This window comes from Cardiocondyla obscurior, linkage group LG15 (assembly GCF_019399895.1).
Source record: "Cardiocondyla obscurior isolate alpha-2009 linkage group LG15, Cobs3.1, whole genome shotgun sequence".
Lineage (NCBI taxonomy): Eukaryota > Metazoa > Arthropoda > Insecta > Hymenoptera > Formicidae > Cardiocondyla > Cardiocondyla obscurior.
The window spans coordinates 4,150,926-4,169,961 of NC_091878.1; the positions used below are offsets into that span (position 1 = coordinate 4,150,926).

At 34.1% G+C, this 19,036-nt stretch overlaps 7 protein-coding genes across 8 annotated transcripts; 2 read left to right on the forward strand and 5 right to left on the reverse strand.

Moving 5' to 3' along the window:
• Positions 1–1,185: 1,185 nt before the first annotated feature.
• Positions 1,186–3,146, reverse strand: Cnir (cornichon-like protein). Its single transcript, XM_070667102.1, has 4 exons — positions 2,804–3,146; positions 2,291–2,359; positions 1,846–2,099; positions 1,186–1,766 (listed from the first exon to the last, which is right to left on the reverse strand). The coding sequence occupies exons 1-4, from the start codon at positions 2,882–2,884 to the stop codon at positions 1,700–1,702; spliced, it is 471 nt and encodes a 156-aa protein (XP_070523203.1). The 5' UTR covers positions 2,885–3,146; the 3' UTR covers positions 1,186–1,699.
• Positions 3,147–3,582: 436 nt separating this feature from the next.
• On the reverse strand, positions 3,583–7,467 carry LOC139108638 (sorting nexin-14). 2 transcript variants are annotated; one of them, XM_070667096.1, is made up of 10 exons: positions 7,388–7,467; positions 6,839–6,928; positions 6,527–6,770; positions 6,038–6,418; positions 5,588–5,903; positions 5,361–5,516; positions 5,169–5,293; positions 5,021–5,079; positions 4,109–4,962; positions 3,583–4,026 (listed from the first exon to the last, which is right to left on the reverse strand). In XM_070667096.1, the coding sequence occupies exons 2-10, from the start codon at positions 6,919–6,921 to the stop codon at positions 3,620–3,622; spliced, it is 2,625 nt and encodes an 874-aa protein (XP_070523197.1). In that variant the 5' UTR covers positions 6,922–6,928; positions 7,388–7,467; the 3' UTR covers positions 3,583–3,619. The 2 variants fall into 2 exon arrangements, with proteins under 2 accessions (XP_070523197.1, XP_070523198.1); XM_070667097.1 differs by lacking the exon at positions 7,388–7,467 and having other exon boundaries at positions 4,109–4,950; positions 6,839–7,062.
• On the forward strand, positions 7,201–8,606 carry LOC139108643 (guanine nucleotide-binding protein subunit beta-like protein 1). Its single transcript, XM_070667101.1, has 4 exons — positions 7,201–7,535; positions 7,651–7,829; positions 7,899–8,232; positions 8,301–8,606. The coding sequence occupies exons 1-4, from the start codon at positions 7,392–7,394 to the stop codon at positions 8,604–8,606; spliced, it is 963 nt and encodes a 320-aa protein (XP_070523202.1). The 5' UTR covers positions 7,201–7,391.
• Positions 8,607–8,638: 32 nt separating this feature from the next.
• Tyrrs-m (Tyrosine--tRNA ligase, mitochondrial) lies at positions 8,639–10,576 on the reverse strand. The gene is made up of 3 exons (XM_070667099.1): positions 10,111–10,576; positions 9,132–10,030; positions 8,639–9,060 (listed from the first exon to the last, which is right to left on the reverse strand). The coding sequence occupies exons 1-3, from the start codon at positions 10,248–10,250 to the stop codon at positions 8,711–8,713; spliced, it is 1,389 nt and encodes a 462-aa protein (XP_070523200.1). The 5' UTR covers positions 10,251–10,576; the 3' UTR covers positions 8,639–8,710.
• A 21-nt stretch (positions 10,577–10,597) lies between these two features.
• On the reverse strand, positions 10,598–13,545 carry Tum (Rac GTPase activating protein tumbleweed). The gene is made up of 10 exons (XM_070667098.1): positions 13,217–13,545; positions 12,943–13,145; positions 12,716–12,858; positions 12,245–12,653; positions 11,986–12,155; positions 11,790–11,916; positions 11,461–11,699; positions 11,100–11,391; positions 10,857–11,032; positions 10,598–10,784 (listed from the first exon to the last, which is right to left on the reverse strand). The coding sequence occupies exons 1-10, from the start codon at positions 13,296–13,298 to the stop codon at positions 10,721–10,723; spliced, it is 1,905 nt and encodes a 634-aa protein (XP_070523199.1). The 5' UTR covers positions 13,299–13,545; the 3' UTR covers positions 10,598–10,720.
• Positions 13,546–13,807: 262 nt separating this feature from the next.
• On the forward strand, positions 13,808–16,841 carry Ns2 (nucleostemin 2). Its single transcript, XM_070666919.1, has 2 exons — positions 13,808–14,020; positions 14,149–16,841. Exon 2 carries the CDS (start codon positions 14,154–14,156, stop codon positions 16,380–16,382), a length of 2,229 nt encoding a protein of 742 aa, XP_070523020.1. The 5' UTR covers positions 13,808–14,020; positions 14,149–14,153; the 3' UTR covers positions 16,383–16,841.
• LOC139108531 (uncharacterized) lies at positions 16,387–19,006 on the reverse strand. The gene is made up of 2 exons (XM_070666925.1): positions 17,907–19,006; positions 16,387–17,414 (listed from the first exon to the last, which is right to left on the reverse strand). Exons 1-2 carry the CDS (start codon positions 18,388–18,390, stop codon positions 16,669–16,671), a joined length of 1,230 nt encoding a protein of 409 aa, XP_070523026.1. The 5' UTR covers positions 18,391–19,006; the 3' UTR covers positions 16,387–16,668.
• Between the last annotated feature and the right edge of the window lie 30 nt (positions 19,007–19,036).

Below are 19,036 nucleotides of genomic sequence, written 5' to 3' on the forward strand. Positions count from 1 at the left end.
ATCGCGAAAAGGCGATTTTAAATTCTCTTTTTTTTTTCCTTCTTTCTTTTTTTTTCTATTTTTATCTCAAACTATATTAAAAAGATCGAGCTCTTGCGTTTAGAGGGAAGAAAGCCTCGCCCTTTACTTTCGTGCTTCGGAATTGTTGATCTTTCTCTTGCGGAAGAGGCGCGGTTGCGACATAGCTCTCTCGTTTTCTCTTCCGTTTTTCACGCGTGAAAAAGCGACTCATGGAGGAAAGACCGTAAAAGGCTATTATGCACGCGAGAGAGGTGAAAAGATTGCAGCCAAACGAGCGTTAACGAGGGCGCGAACGGGGCGTTGAGTTAACGGAGGTCGCGCGACCCTCTTCGATCATTATCCCCCTTGGATACACACGCACAGGAATCGATTTGCGGTCTGCTGTGTCGGAAATTCCGGGATCTCGCCCGTACGTACACCGCGGCGCATCGATGTTCCATTAGTTCCGAGCAATTTATGCGACAATGCAGCGACGAAAATGAAACGAGCGCCTCGACCTAGCTCGAGAAATTCACAGAAATTTTTGGAGAACGTGATACAAAAAAATCGCAGCGATAACATACATAATTTTTGACTTATACAAGTTATATACAACGCTAATCATAATTGGCGTACATTGAATTCGATCTAAAAATAAGTGTGCCCTCTTCTACGACAAAGGGAGGCTAGACTAATCACCTTCACCGCGCCCATTAAATCGATCCAATCTTATCCCCGACCTGCTATTAAACCTGAATCAACTTGACACGGTAAACACGCGGAATAGAACATTGACGACGCCTCGTGTTCCCCGTGTGTACTCTCCTTCGCGCCTGCGATAACACCTCTTATCAGCGACTCGGGGTTCAAACGGCCGATAAAAAGCGTATGTAACGCAATCGAAAAATCACAAGTCACGACTCACGGTCCTTAAAAATTATTTGTTAGAGAGGGCAGAATGGGATTAACCTGTAGCCCTCTTTACATTAATACTATCAATAAAAAAAATACTCGTTGCAGATCATCTCTGACTTTCTCTCAACTTACATATAAATTTTTCGCCTTTTACTCGTTACAAATTATCGCATTTGAGAACACTCGAATCCAAAATCTTTCGAGCGGGAAGGATACTTTTTGTTTAGGAAATGCATCCGCACATTTCTTGGATTAAGATTCAATAAAATATAATATTAAAATATGACGATTCTATTGCTGCTTTTAAACACGCAATCCCTGCTATGATACAAACTTTCGTTTTTACATAATTTATACGACTAGAACCTTACGATTGCTCGTATGCGTTACGCGCAAGCGGCATGGACACGATGATACATTTGGTATTCGCCTGTCTACACTCTACACGGTTCCTATTTATTTCGTTAAATCTGAACGTGAATATTCAAGGCCTTCATCAAATTAAAGGAGCTGTCTATTAAATTGTTATCTCCTTCGAAATAAATAGAAACCGTAAACGACGTTTAAATCACTTGAGAAAAATGTATTCGGTGAAATACTTAAAACATGAATGTGATAAAACAAAATCCTTTGAAAATACTTACAGTTTAACAAAACGTGATGTGTGATATAGACAGTGAAATTAAAATATCCTTACGTATATTATTCTAATGTAGAGTAACATAAATGTAATTATATAAAACAGGGGTTTTCCGCCATTTTCCAAATTTGTTCTATTTCTTTTTTATAATTCTATAATAGTGTCGTCGTTTCGATTGATAGGATCTCCCTTGAGCAATGCTACAATCATGCTATAAAAAAAAAAGTTTAAATACAATTATTTCCTTTTTCTTTTACCAAAAAAAATAAATATGTGTTAACAATACTTACCAATAAAGATAAATGAAAAAGAACACAAGGCAATACCCGAGATGAATCATCGAGTCGCGTGTGTATCTCTTCAGCTGACTGCGATTGTGAATTTCTGTGGGGTCATAAACTCCCATATTGCCGCTGGGAACGCTAAAATACTCGTAAAACAACCAGATAGTCATCGGTATGTTCGCCAACGTTAATATTAACTGTCCATGGATTAACAGAAGAAGCACAGGAATCGTGTGTAGTATTAACTTTGGCATAACCCCCTGCAAATAAAATATTGTAAAATTAGTAATTCTGATTGATATGTGGTTTTAAATTCAAACGAAATTAAGAGCATGCATTAATTATATCCATGATTTTACAACATTTGTAAATATAGCACTTCTGCTGAACTCAATATGATTGGGAACATTATTTTATTCATGTAACAAGTAATATGCAACTTATATCATACCATATTCAGCTTGGAACAGCACTCCTGTGCGTTGAGATAATCACATTCAAGATCTGACAGTGTTATGATCTTCACATCTCGGTTAAGAAAAATCCAAATTTATTCATAACAAATTAATCAATAATACTTCAATCAGATTGCCCCAGCATGACTTTAGTTTCAATCAAAATATGTACTTATTCATTAAGAAAAAAAAAAAAAAATGAAAACATGACATCATAAAAAACGAAATATAAAATATCTATTTAAGTCTTGCTTAGAGCTAAAATAATATTGCAGCTGGGCTTTAAATGCTGTTTTCCATTTATATAAAAATAATTTAAATTAATGCAATTGTTCACAATTATTTATCTCTCAAAAAAAAGAAATTTGAACGTAACGCCGCTGCATGACTACCAATTCCCAGCTAACCTTCTTGACGAAGAAAGTCCCTCGTCCGCGTCGAGGCACCTCGACGACCCGGTTCGACGCACTGTTGATCGATAGCACGCGGCCGGAAGACACAAAGGATACATAATAGACAAGAAGAAAAAGTACGCAGCCTGTATCTAGCAGCGCGATTGCGTAGAGAAGCGGGTCTGAGATTAGAACCATGATGCTGCTGCTTGATAATCACGTCCGATTACATGAAACTCACGACACGCTGGTGCTTGTCGACCTCCTCCGTAGTTTTTTTTCACGTGCGATCACTCGTGCCGATCACCGATGCAGCCTCTTCCCATAGACGATCAAAACTTCGCCGTGCTCCGCTGATTGTTGATTGAATTCGCTGAAACACATCTCACGATGCTGCCAACTACTCCGGAACAGTCCAGGCCGTCCAGGGTGAGCGCACTCCCACCATTTTACTGGGGACGGAAGTTTCAAGTTCCAATACAGCAGGGATAGCAGCACTATCAACCGCCATACTGATTTTAACTCATGGAGGTAAAAAATCGTGAATACAAATATAAAAATTACATAAATAACAAATAAATTAAATTAATATTCAGCACATATAAATATTCATACATAATCGTTAACATAAAATTCACGGATGAAAGATCTGCTAGGTTTTTACATTATTGCTATCTAGTAAAAATTGATAAGAAAAATTCAAAGTAATATATTAATAAACAAGTTTACAAAAGAAAACGATATTATTATCTACCAATGTATTGAAATATGATATTAATTTTACCTAGCAAGCATCACATAATAAAAAAGCACGCGGCTTACCTATACGAATTATTCATCATAATGGATTTTACTTATGCAAGTTAATTTATAGATTTAACGTCATACATTATATATACAATTATTAATTTTTATAGTCGTCAATGAAAGATATTATACAGTCACTTCTGGGAAAAGATTTACTAGGAGGTAATCTAGCAAAATATATGCTAAATGCTTATTGAATGGACCATTTTGTAAAGGATCTAAAAGAGAATCCATTAGATTGTTCCAAGACTTGGAAAATCCCATCAACCACCACAAGGAATGTAATCCCTCCTTCGCCGTCTCGTAATAATTTCGACACTTTCCTTGTGAGGGAAAATCTTTCATATAATTTTTACCAACTATTTTTGCGTGTAAAAGCTTGACGACGATAGAAGCACGGCCACCACTCAGAAGCTTAACTAAAGTGTTGTAAAACACCGCATTCACGAGAGGATCTAATCTTTTACGCGATAAAAAGCCAAACATCCAGAAAAGTCGTGAAATAATCGGAGGTATACTTAACAGACTGTCAACTGCAACATAAAACATTATTAATAACAATCGTCATTAATAATTACGCAAATGCATATATAAAAAGTATAATTTTAAACTTACAAGCTTCAATGATGCATAAACTTGCACCTTTCATATGATCACGCTGCGGTAGACTGCACGGCAGATTTTGGAAAGTAACTGGTAGATTCAAGTTATCACCGAATACCTCGTCTATCAACTTTCTGCTTTTGTTTTCAGTTTCACCGAGATGTTCGCTTGACGGTTCGACACCCATATCCATGTGTTCGTATTTCATATTTGTAGATGCCAAAAAAGTACTCATAAATTTATCAAGATGTTGTCCCTTCTCTTTTCGTAATTTATAAGTCATACTCTGATAAAGAATGCCAATATCAGGCGTGCTATAGTTCGCAAAATATGGTTTTAAGTTCGGCGTCGTAAGGAACGTGTAAAGAAGCTCGCTACTTCTCAGCATCGGTTTGGCCAACAGTTTCTGTAGAAACTCTTCGTAACGTTGACGATTAGCCGCAAGGGGTAAATGCGGGTTTTTGCGCGACGGTAACGGCGAATCGTTCAATTCCTTGTCACCGTGGAACTCGGCAAGTCGCGTTCGTAGCGTATAGAAATCTTGATCTTGCCGTAAAACCGTCCACGATTTAGCTTCTGCTACGCTATGAACAGCAATCATGTACACGGGTTGCGCACCACCGCCGTCCACGTGTGGAACGGCAACTCGCCACGTTGTTAAATCGCGTTGATTCTTATCGCTGAAGTCTTTGATTTCGTTATACGCTCGAGCTGTACAATCCACTTCTTCGACTGGATAAGCGTCTTGCAGTTGAAATGGAGCACCGTCTATTGTAGGCGTACGTAAAACACCATCGACTTTTCCCAATGGATTGTTGGGTCGTATAGAAGTAGATGTACTTCCACTTGCACTACTGTAAGCGAATCTATACGTTTATACAATTGTTACAATTATGAAAACTTTATATGCGTATTTTTATTTACCTAGCTGTCGCTGTAACTTTCGTTTGTTCGGATAAATGACCACACAAGAGTTTATATAACTGAAATACCGAAATAAAAGTTACTAATAAAATTATGTTAAATATCATAATATAAATAAAATAAATATAAATCATAAAATTTTTTTTACTTGGTAACTATGATGAAATGATGGTAGACAAGTACTTTCAAGGAGTGCATGCGCTTCTTGATGAGCTTGATAAAAAGGCCGAGATGTCCGTAACTCTTGAATTTTTTCTGGCCCGCCTTCTAATACTGAAAACAAATATATATTTATATCCGCATATTTAAAACTAAAATAATTTACTTGCATATTATTTACTTTGTCGTATGCCTTTCGATATATGCAATGGTAAATATAAATATTCCGGACCATCGGGATCAAGATATACCGTGTGCATATTTTGAACATCTACATATAAGCTTTTTTCAGCACTAGCCGACATTTCCGGATTTAACATGCGTTTACTAAGATCATCTAAAACCAATAATATGAATTATAAATATTGCAAAAATTATATTAAATAGTATCACAAGATTTTTATGTACCAATATCTAAACAAAATTGAAGGAGATTCATGGGTCCTGATTCTTTGATGTGCTGCATAAACATGTATAACAGCTCAGGATCATTCAAAATTTCATTTAAAGATGGCTTAAAGCAACTTTGTGTGATATGTGAATGCATAATTGGAGCTGTCACCCATGATTGCAATATTGGTACAGTAACAGTTTCTGTAACATTAGATAGAATGGTGTCATGATGAGTGGACAATGTCACCAGCATATTTATATTTTCCGGATCCGCGAGCGCATCAATCGCTGGCAATAGCACCCAATTTGCTAAAATTTCACGAAGCATCACCTAAAAATACATCTAAATTAATAAAAATTTATGAGATGTTATATAATTGTTTATTTATGTAATAAATATTTTAAATTTAAAATATGCATTATGTATATAAAGTAAAAGTAAATTTTAAAAGAATAAAATATTACTTTATTATTTGTTGACACATGTATGGCAGGTAATAAATGTGGTAATAGTGCAGTGACTAGTCCCCTTAAATAATTTAACTCAGCTTCCCTTGAATAAGCAGCTGGATGAATTTTAGAACTCAAACAACTCCCAATATAATTTTGAGATGTCTCATCTGCCTTGGACATTTTGTGCAGTGCATTCCAATCTTGAGCATGCTGAATGGCCAAAGGAATCAGACCGTCAAAAGTGAGGGTTGACACATCTGCGCGTAATAATCGAATGGCAATATTCTTTGCTGCTGTTGTTATAGCTAAACGTAACTGCTGTATGAAAGCCTCATTTGCTGAGAAATCTGAATACCATGTACAGACGTAAATTTGGAGTACTTCTTCCAGAAGCTAAAAAGTAATACATTTGTATATTTTTTGCTAACAAATAAAAAATGAAATAAATATATAAATGCACAGAATATATGACAATCAAAATATATGTATATAATTAATTACTTGTTCCAAGGCATGGTCAAAGTCCTTTGGCACTTTAACCTTTGTTGAATGTGGGAGTAATTTGTGCCTTTTACAGGTGTTTTTGCTGCAGACACTGCACGAAACCTTGATTTCATGTCTCGTGATAAATCTATTGTTTATTATATTGAATCTGACCAGTAAACTGTCAACACACTGTGCAAGTTGAACAGCGTAAAAACTGGCGATCACGAAAATACTGGCCACAATAAACACCCATACAATGCTGCAAAACGGATAACAGAATAATTTTACACATGGCTCATAAATAATATCGATAAGCATGTTATTTACCTGTTAAACACAACCACAATAAATACAATAAATAAAATTACGATCGCCGATATCGTGGCACTAAAAATATATAGATCCTGCATCTTGTCGCTATCGAATAAGAAACGATGTCAAAAAATAAAAAAAATAGCTTTTGTTTAATCAAACATTTTTGTAATTATCACAGAGTTAGTTTTAATCGAACGAGATGCCCTTTCGGAGCACTGAACACTCAAAGACATGTCATCTTTTTTTTTATTGAATTTGGCAGTTTCAAGTGGCGACTCTACAGCGCTCTGACAAGTATGATAAAAAGTTTTAACTACTTATAGCAAACATTGGCGAAACAAAAAGCAATTTAGAAAAATTAATTTTATTTTATTTCCGTACGATATGATTCAAAAGTGAATTGAGAAACATGACATTACTGAAACCTAATGGCAACATAACCTTTATATGTATATAATCTTATTATCGAGATATACATATAATATATTATATATTTTGCTATTTTATGCATTGTACTTAGTTTCGAATTTTATATTTGAATGGAAAAAAAAACGACAGTACAATAATGTCAAGACCACCAGATCCAAAGTTTCTGCTGCGCGGCGACATGGATGAAAATATTCACAGTTTGTTATTTTCCATTAATTCGGATAATGAACATCTCTATGCTGGCGACGGAAAGGGCACAGTTCATATTTGGGATTTAAAAGTATTAATTTTTTTTTTTTTTAAGTAGATTGTAGTGGTATAATTAAATTAAATAAAAAAAAATATATTTAATGTTAGAAAAAAATATCTAAAATTAAAAAAAAATTATGTTTTAGACAAACAGAATAAAATATCAATTATCAGATGGACATAGTCCTTGTTTCAATTTACATACGACAAATGAGGCTGATTTAATAGTACAAAGAAGACATGGAATTATCGATGTGTACAGGATAAGTGAATCAGACTGGATACTAGATAAGAGCATTAATTATGAATATTGCAGTTTTTGCAGGTATATTAACTAATAAGTATGTTGTAAATATATTAACAAGCTTATTAAAATCAATATTTTGTATCACAGGTCTCAATTGTTAGTTGAAAAAAATGCAATATTAGTTCCACTTGATTGTTCTGCAATAGGAGTCTTGTCACTGAAAACATTTGAAATGGAAATGAAATTAGATCCATCCAAGTTATCTTATAATAATAAATTAGGTACAGTAATGGCATTGAAACCACTGGTAAATACACCAAGCCTGGTTCTAGTTGCTTATGAGGGTGGACAATTATTATTGTGGGATATGAGAAAGAATGCTGTTCTCAATTCTCTCACTGTGGAACAATATCCGATGACTTTCGATTTTGACGCCTCTTTGATGCAAGGCATTCTTGGTAGCGCGTCAGAAAAAATAGAGGTAACTTTACTGTTTAAAAAAAAAAATAAATATTATTTTATTGGTAAGCTGTAATTGTAAATTTTTAGATTTTTGAAATGTCAGCAAATCATACTTTATCTCATAAATCTACTAAACTATTGGAACATGTTTCTGGCGTATCTGTTCTCTCTATAAGACCGGACAAAAAAATTGTCGCGGTCGGCTGCTGGGATGGACGTATGATGTTGTTCTCTTGGAAAAAATTACGACCACTTGCAATATTAAAAGAACATAGAACAAATATATACGATATTGTATATTCGCCGTGTAAAGTCGAAGCTTATGATACTAAGTGTTTAATGGCAGCGACTGGTAAAGATGGTTACATATCTATATGGGATATATATAATTAGAAATCATAAATGTTGACGTACGTTTGAATGTATTAAGTTAAAAAATATATTATATTATTTTTTAGTATTAAAATATTTTATTTTACATTTGTATAAATTATTTATTATTGCCATCGAACTATGTGATACGTTTTTTTACCAACTCTAAGCAGCGATGTATTGTTACTTAATATATGAATACCTGGTACAATTACCTCATTTAAATTAGTAATTTTTTGATGGTTTACATAAAAACCACCCGCTGTTATAATTCGTTCAGCATCGTTATCGGATTTAAAACAATTTACCTTTTTTGCTAATTCATACACAGTAATTCCCGGATGACCTAAAACGTCTACTATTGTCGCTCCTTCAAATACATCTACTAATTCCGATGCATTTAATTTTACAAATGATTCAATTGATTTATCAAACAATGCAGCAGAAGCACGCCTTGCAGATAATAATCCATCCTCTAAAAAATTATGGAAATTAATATGTGGAAAATAATAATAAAAAAATATAAATAAATTTTATAAAACTTACCTCCATGTACTAAGAGTGTAACTTGCTCAGCTAACAGTTTTTGTGCCCTTCTTATTTCTGGACAATTCTTATGACTGGCCATAATTTCATTAATTTTATTGAGTGGTAAAAATGTGAATAATTTCAAAAATTTTTCGACGTCAGAATCTTTAGTTCTAACAAAATATTGATATAGCTGAAAGCTTGAAGATTTCGTTGAAGACAGCCATACTGCATTTAATAAAGATTTTCCAAATTTCTTCCCACCTTCAGCTGTTATAAGTGGCAATGTTAAGCCATAAACGTCTTTTTTTGTACTTTTCGTGATCAAGTCATATCCTGACATAATATTACCCATCTGATCGCTACCGCCAATTTGAAAACGGCATTCGTAATTTTTCATTAAATGAAGCCAATCATATGCTTGAAATACTTGATACGTAAATTCAGTGAAACTCATTCCATCATCAGAATTTAACCGTGACTGAACAGAAGACCTACCCAGCATTGTGCCCATTCGAAAATACTTTCCAATATTTCTGATGAATTCAATAACATTTACATTGGTATACCAGTCTAAATTGTTTAGTATCATTATAGGCTTCAACTTTACTTCTTTATTTTTCCAAAAATATTTCTCATGATTATTAAATATTGTTTCTATATTGGTTGTGATGGATTTGAGGTTCTCTTCAATTAAATATCTTTCCATCTCGACACGTTCAGACTTTCTATGACTAGGATCACCTATTAAGCCTGTAGCACCTCCTACTAGGGCTATAACTTGATGCCCTGCTTTTTGCCAATGCAAGAGATTCATTAAAACGAGTAAATTACCAACGTGTAAACTGTCTGCTGTTGGATCAAAGCCAGCATAGACACATTGAGGTGAACTTTTTAATAAATCTACTATTTTATTTCTGCAATAAAAAAATCGAAGTATTATAACAATTTTCATAAAATTAAATTACCATAATGTGAGATAATTTTATGTACTTACGTATTAGTATCGGGAAAAATATCCTCATACATGCCTCTTTCACGAAGTTTTAATACACTTTTGCTACAGTAAAATCTGCGTTTTTCAAAATTAACATTTCTGATAGTGGAGCATAACCTTAATAAAATACGCACGTTCATATTGCAGTATTTTTAACTTTAAAAATAATCCTAATAATTATTTTTAATTTTTAAAAATTAGATTTAGTTTTAAACTTGCTGTTTAAAAATATGTGAATATAAATACGTATAATCATTAATTCAAATCTAAGAATTATATCATTGGTAGACTTAACCTTAAATGCGGCATTTGCTCCACCACGGCAGAGATTGTGTACGTACATACATACATATACGATCACATACATGCTCAGTATTTAAATATAATACAAACTTTTAACTAAAAATCTTAAATAAATTTTGTCGTAAATAATTTAATAATTAATGATGATTTAAAATAATATTAAAAAAAAAAGTTTGAGTCAAAATGCTTATTATATGTATGTATATTTACAAAAAAAATACATATAAGCATATCAAATATTATACCAAACATTTCTGCATATAATTATAAGTTGTTATTATAAGTACGACAAATATAAATTTGCTTATTAATATCCTATTCTAGAAGGAGGTGTAGCAAAATATTTCTTGTTTTTCCTTGCAAGTGAACGGCTGTAAATAAAAATAAAATAAGAAAAATATGTGTAAAATATAAAAATGTGTTACAATATATGCATTAATCACCTGGAAGTAAGAGGAGTGTTAAAGAAACCACGAGAAATACTGCGTTTGAAAAGTGATTCTGTGGATGGAGTATGTTTTAATTCTCCAGTTTTCGGAGTACTAATGCCGTTCGAGTGTGTAGGGTTTACATAAGTTGCCCAATAATCAGACGGGATTTGCAGTAAGTTTTCTACGATCTGAAACATAAAATATATTACGTTATTTTCTATATTAGCTATAATGTATTAATTAAAGTTTTCTTACCGCAACTTGATCTTTAATTTCCTTCAGCATGACAGATGGTTCTTGAGAACTGTAACTGACTACTGTTGGTCCAAATACTTTGGCGAGATTGCTGATAGGCATCTTACATTCAGCGCTACTCGATACTCTTTGTAAATGTAACATCAAGAAAGCCAGAGTATCTCGATTTGGTTGTGGTAGTTCCGATATCGCTTGATAAAGAGCGGCATGAACATCCTGCTCGTCTCTTAGTTGTGTCGCGCGTACAAAATCTCCCAATTTACCAACGGTGATCAGCGGTTCACGTAATGATCTATAAAATACAAATTTAAATAAAAACATATAATAAATTATTTATATACAATGTATATTTTAGATGTACCTGAAGAAATCTTTCAAAGTAGAGCAGATGGTCGTAATATTTTCGTCAGAAAGATTCGGAGCGCCTTTGCCTTCTAGGAATTTCTTTTTAAGACGACTGACATCTTTAACTGCTCCGCTTTCTCTGTACAATCCTTGCTCATTCATTCCGCGTAATTCAACTTCGTTAATGCAATGCACAACTATAGAAGGCACCATAGGTGGTACTATCGGTGTATAATCAGCTATAGTACCCTGTATCTGTGAAAATAATATTTAATAAAATTGCAGTGGTATGAAAATGTTTTATTAACATAAAAAGTGTAACGATATGATATCAATGATACTCACGACTCTGCCGCGTAACGTAGGCGTATTTCCTGTTGGGACACATGGTAACGGCACTAAATCTTTACATTCGGTATGAGCTGTAGCTCTACAATCTCTGCACTTTTGAATAACTTTTCCAAATCGAATTCTGTTAATAAGTTAAAAAACATTGTAATTACAAATTTTTATATATTTACGTAATAAAAAACAAAATTACTTTTTCCCGCAAGGTGTACATATTTCCGGCTTGATAAGAGTTTTGCCTACAAAATGATGACGCCTAGATAATCTAGTATTCATGGTGTAGCCACCAATATTTGGACTTGGTTTAAAGACATCTTCCGAGTCTGACGTCGATGTAAGAATCTCAGCTTTTGGTGCTGATGGCTAAAAAGAAAAATTGCATTTATAAAATTTTACATATATATTTTAACTGTAAAATAATTTTAAAATAATTGATTTGCATAGTTACATACCGCTATATCAATTGGTATTTCGTTTGTATCTTTATGGGATAATTTTGATTTATTGTATTCTGTACTACTTTTACGTCGTTTGCGTGAATTATGTAAGGAAATTTGAGGGTCTGCGTTTTCATCCCGAGGTATAGCCTCAATTGTGGATGACGCCGTAATTGCCCCATCTTTTGGCATAACTACAGTTGTAGTTGCCACTATTTTATCAGAGGAATTTAATTCTGTAGATTTGTGCAATGTATTACGATTTTTTTTTGAGTATTCAGTACTGGGACGATGCTCTTTCCAATCTCGATTTTTATGACTTTGCAAAATATGACTGGTTTCTATGTCATCTTCTGATCTTGATAAACAGTTTAGGTCACTCAATAATGAACCAGTAGAATTTAATTCTTCTATTGTATTTAGCCTAAAAAATGTAACATAACTCAATAGTTATTAATTTTTTAACATTAAAATGCTGAAACTTACTTCTGAAAAGGCACATCTTGATGTGTATTACTTGGACGAAATGAAGTATTGTTAAGGAATTGCAATTTCTCTTTAGTTTCATCATTTACATTTTTTCCTCTGTCATTAAATAAAAAATCTCTGGCTGTAATAATTTGTTTTTCCTAAAAGAAGATAAATGTAAGCATTTCAAATTAATTAACAAACTTAAAATACATTAAAAAAAAAAAAAAAAATGTAACCAATACCAAATAATCTCTTTGTTCCTCGGCAGCGCGACGCTTGCGATTTTCTTCTTCCAAGTTTCTTCTTGCATGACGTAGCTTCCTATCAAAATCTGCAATCTCGTTATGAGCCTTATCCAAAGCCGAGTGAAGTCGTTGGCATTCTTGTTCTGAGGCTAGCCATTTTTGTCTCATCTCTTCTTGGCTCGAAGCAAATTTAAAGAATTCTGCACAAAAAAATATTGCAGTATGTTAAGTCTTATTTTTTATTTAGTTTTATGTATAAAAATTAACGAACCTTCTTCGCAGGATCCATTTACCAAAACGTTCATACATCTCACCAGATCGTCGTAGGTAGCTAAAAGTGACAACGATGTCATTTTCGTGCTTATTTGATTGTTCTCTCCGTGAAATACTGGACTGGTGATATGTAATTGGACTGCAACACTTCACAAACGACTCGTTAACCGAGAACAGCACTGAACAGCACGCAAAAAACGGTTCAATGAAACGTTATATTCGTACAGGGGTAACCGTACACATCGGCTTTGAAAGTTGCCCCTTTTCTGACCGTTAAAAATTGATGGAGATGACACCTAGTCGAGAAAACGCGAACCACTAAGAATCAGAGAAGGGCGTCAAGCAGTGATGGGAGTTTTAGCTCCGAGCAGAGAGCCCAACTCGGAATCGCGGCTTCCACGCATACAGATGTAGAGGCTCGTCCGTGAGAAGCCAGCGCTTCGGCTGCTGAAGCGCTGGCTTCACACGGACGAGCCTCTGGTCAGTACGCGTAGAAGCCGCGATTCTGAGTTGGGCTCTCTGGCTCCGAGCAACATCGATGTTGCTGGAGTGGGGGACCACGCACACACGCCTCTCTCGGCTTGCAGAAGAGGACAAAAATATATATGTTCTGTCTTCTTTGCACCGAGGCAGCTACGAGTAGTAGCCTACGTCGGCCTCATAAAATGGCACATCGACAGCACGTTGGTGCAATTTTAATTTAACACGTGGACTGTTGTAAATTGATTGGTGTTATATTTGTTGTATATTGTTTTAGTGATAAGTTTTGATTATTCACGCTTGCTGTAATATTACATTTCCGGTGAGTATATTATTAATTATAATCAATCATATTTGTATCGTATAATTTAATTTAATAAAACCGTATAGGTTATGCGGTAGAAAATCTGTAAACATTTTATTATTTTCTGCATAATGTTCTTTTTTTAGATATAATGGCTAAAACACACACAACTAATAAAGCCCCTCGAACGCAGGGCTTTAAGCGTTCAGGGCACAGCATGAATCCCGAACGGCCTACTGAAGGGCTGAAAGGAGTAGCTAAGGTACGCACTAAAGCAACTATTAAAAGATTGCAGATGTATCGAAATCAAAAACCAAAACGTAATCGTGCTGGAAAAATTATCAGTCCCGCGCCGTTTCAAGGATGGAACACATCTGGTACTATGTCGCGTGTAGAACCATCTCAAAGATGGTTTGGTAATTCGAGAGTTATCTCACAAAATGCTCTGCAGAAATTTCAGAATGAATTAGGAACCGCTCTGAAAGATCCCTATAAAGTTGTCATGAAACCCACTCAATTGCCTATTACTTTACTACAGCAGAAAGCTGCAAATTCAAGAGTACACCTGCTAGATACAGAGAGTTTTGAAAGCGTTTTTGGCCCGAAAAAAATTAGGAAAAAACCGAATTTAGCAATAACCTCATATGATGAATTGAAGAAAGTAGCTGAGAATAAGGAAGATGTTTACAACAAGGAAAAAGACTCGAAAGATTACGATCTCGTTCGCGAAGATACCGGCGTAAAGGATGCACAGAGAGACTGGGTTATGGCAGCTGGACAAAGCAGAAGAATATGGAATGAACTGTACAAAGTTATTGACTCTTCTGATGTTATTTTACAAATATTAGATGCAAGAGATCCAATGGGGACTAGATCTCCACCTGTAGAGAGATATTTAAAAACAGAAAAACCTTACAAGCATCTAATATTTATTTTAAATAAAGTAGATTTAGTCCCAACATGGGTGACACAGAGATGGGTAGCAATTCTGAGCAAAGAATATCCAACAGTTGCTTTTCATGCTTCTTTGACACATCCCTTTGGCAAAGGTTCCTTGATAAATCTATTGAGACAATTTGCAAAATTACACGTTGACAAGAAACAGATTAGTGTTGGTTTTATAGGATATCCGAATACAGGAAAAAGTTCCATTATAAATACTTTGCGCTCTAAAAAAGTCTGCAAAGTGGCACCTATAGCTGGAGAAACGAAAGTATGGCAATATATAACTCTTATGCGTCGTATTTATTTAATCGATTGCCCAGGCGTCGTTTATCCGTCGACGGAAACTGACACGGAAAAGGTATTAAAAGGAGTGGTAAGAGTGGAGCTTGTTCAAAATCCAGAAGATTATATTGCTGCGGTCCTAGAAAGAGTAAAACCCGAATATATTCGTAAAACTTATAAAATAAATGTGTGGATAAATCATATCGATTTTTTGGAAAAATTAGCACGGCGAAGTGGCAAGCTTCTAAAAAAAGGAGAACCTGATATTGCGATCGTAGCACGTATGGTACTCAACGATTGGCAACGGGGTAAATTACCTTTTTATGTTCCACCTGCAGGCTTTGAAGAATCATTATCTACTCAAACAGTTAGTGCAAATGAAACAATTATCACGCAAGATAATACTTCAAAAATCACCAATAATAAAGAAATTTTAGAGACTAATAACTTATCTTCTAAAGAGATAGTAAAGAGTCAATTATCAGTAACACAAGATTTTAGAAAAATACGTGTTGGCTTGCCTTATTCCGGTGACGATATTAAGAATTTAGAGCAAAATAAATCTTTCAGCGAAAGTATCGCAGAAAATGATGGTAGTATAGAAACTGAATCGGAATTGGAAGATTTGGAATCGGAAGATTTGGAATCGGAAGATGAAAAAATAAAAAATAAATCGTGTACGGTAAACGATAAATCTAACGATTTACAAAAAGCAGAAAAATTGCATAATCGAAGCATTAAGTATTCCTCAAACAATGATGATAATGTTATCAAAAATGCAGATAAAGTGCAGATAAATTATACAAATAAGAAAGAGTCTGAAACCGAAAAAAATGATGAGTATTCAGATTCAGAAGTACTTTTACCTATTGAACAAGATACGCTGAAACAGAGTGTATTTGATACAATAGATAATGATGAATATGATTCTAGCGATACTGAAATGTTTCCTTCTAAAACAGTCGCAAATAGTGATATACGAAGTGTTTCATCAATATCTCGTAAAAAAACGAACGAAAAGTTGACGAGCAAACAACGAAGAGCTATAGATCGCGCTAATAAAAGGAAAAAGATTGGAAGCAATTTCTACGAAGTTACGAATGTAAAAAATAGGAATAAAAATAGAAAAGTTCCCAAAGTTAAGAGAAACTAATAAATTCTATGGTAAACTATATCGACTTTATTAAAATATTTTTTAATCATACGAAAAAATAAAGTGTTGTAAAATATATATTTTATACTTTTCAAACTTACTAAATTGTATTTTTTTCTGTAACTAGATTCTTTTTTTTACCATTCTGTAATATACAGAAAATAAAATCAGAACATAGTTAAGCTATGTAACATTGCATTAATTGCGTTGCATTACTATGAATATGCAATACTAAATATATTCACGTTGACATTCTAGGTAGATTTTTCTTTTCTCGTAGCATTGTTTAAATCCAATTCCGTTTAATAAAATAGAAAACAATTTTGCGCAATCGTTGTATAAACATTTGATTACCTTGATAGTGTTTTATAAATTCCTGCATATTGTCATGTTTTAAATCAGTTTCCTGTACGTCTACTGTAAGAATTTTAAGCATGAAAAATAAATGTAGAAATTCGAGTTTGGCGTCAGTAAATAGCTTGGCATCGAATTTTTCTCTGGCGAATTGCTCCGTATCACAATCCATTCGCTTTAGTATGGATACAAAAGTTTCATAGTAGAGATTTATCAATTCCTCGACACTATCTTCATCCATTTCCGTGCTAGAGAAAATGAAAAAAACCAACTCGCGCAACGGATTCAAAAATAAATAATTCTGAAAATCCACGAATTTGATATCGTCTACCCGGCCATTTTCATCGCGATGAAACATGAAGTTATTCACCCAGAAGTCCGCGTGAATAATAGTAGACCATGGCTCATCAGGTATTGCAGTCCATAAACCACGATCAATTGATACGGGTATGACTAATTTGCATCGGTCAATGTAAACGGCTAATTGTGGATCGTTCGCTATTCTGTCCAGCATGTCTGTACTAAAATGCTCAAATTCATCCATATTCAACTTCAAGCATTTGCTGCGTTCTTTTAATACTTCGAAGTATTCCGGTCGTTTGTATTTAGACACCATCCCTAGAGCGTGAAATCTTGCCATTGCTCGTATCGCAACTTTCGAGTGCTCAAGATCGCATCCTACAATTTAAACAAAAAAAAGATATTTTACTTTTATATTATATATAAAAAGATATTATAATATCAAAAGATTTACTTTTTATATTATAACGAATGTTGACTTAAAAACGTATTTCACAACTTGTGGCAATCTTAACTTTATAATTTCTGATCTTAAAATCTTAAGTTTTATCTGAAGTATACGAGATATTACCACATAGTATCACTGATTACGTAATCAGTGAAAACGTAAAATAATGCAATTATGTGAAAAATTTTTCAATTGATCTTATAGATATCATTATGACGCAATCAATGACTCAATATATTTTATGAGTGATAAATATAAAAACAAAATTAAAATTATTAAAAAAAGACTGAATATTGTTCTTCATAGCCGTAGAAATAAAAAGGCCTTGATATAAAATATTAAATCAAATACTTAAGCTCACAAAATATAACACTAATGTATTGCAAATAAATAATCGTAATAGATATGATATTTAACATTACCTTTAACCCGATCGCTAGTGTAATATCCGAGTACCTTCAAGTTCTCCATTAGAATAACGGCGTTATTATCAAAATCAATATCTGGATTCAGCGATAATCGAGACTTATAATATTTTGGCAATATATTAAACACTTCATTTTCTTTCAAGCCCATTTCTCTTTCCAGTTCTTGATAATGAGGTATGATGTTTTCATACATGAAAATTTCTTTTTTAAATGTATATGGACTGTCGAAGATTTTCTGTTGAAATTCCGTCGGCGGTGGCATCTTTGCAACGAGATGAAGATCCTCCTCTTCTGCCTTATCGTTACGCTTTATCACAACGTCAACTTTTAAAATGGTACTACCGTAATTCTCGCCAGGTTGCAACAAGTTTTCGGCCGTATAATTAATCACAATCAATTGATCGCCAAATGTGCGAGTCAATATTGGTTGCAACTCTCGTAGCTCAATTATCTTCACTTCTTGCTGATCGTTATTCATGATTATTGCACAGAGACAGTACCAAAGAGACGCTACGTGTCTACGTCAACTAACGTTTTGTGTCAGATTGATATTAAACTAGCCGAGATATTACGTATATGAGAAGTGCACACAGGTCTCTTTGAAGTGTCCCACACTATGCGAATAATCATTTCATTTACAAACCACTGATGCTGCTGAAGTTACCGCTGCCACCACCACCACTCTCTCTTCCTCTTCCATCACCTGAGCATGCACCGCCTCCTTCCTAACTGCTCGAGTGCCAATCTTTTTGTAATCGTTGCGTAGTTTACGATTATTTAATCACTTGAGGCTTGTGTGTGTGCCGGATGAGATTAATTTCCGCAGACATAGTATCGTCACTCGCACACAGAAAGTTTCGTCAAACGTTGATTTTTCATGCGAGGAAAATCAACAATCTCTCCTGCCAACGATTACCAATTGTATTTCTCACACTCAATCCTTCGACGCCTATCAGTTTGTCTCCATTTGTCCTTGAACGACCTGTGATCACTGTGACTCACACATAATCTGTGTTCCACTTGTCACTGCAATGATTGCACTGCGTCGTATATTTTTTTGAAAATGTTATACTTGCGAACGTTTATTTACCTATTCATTGGAGTTAAACATAATTACTACAAAA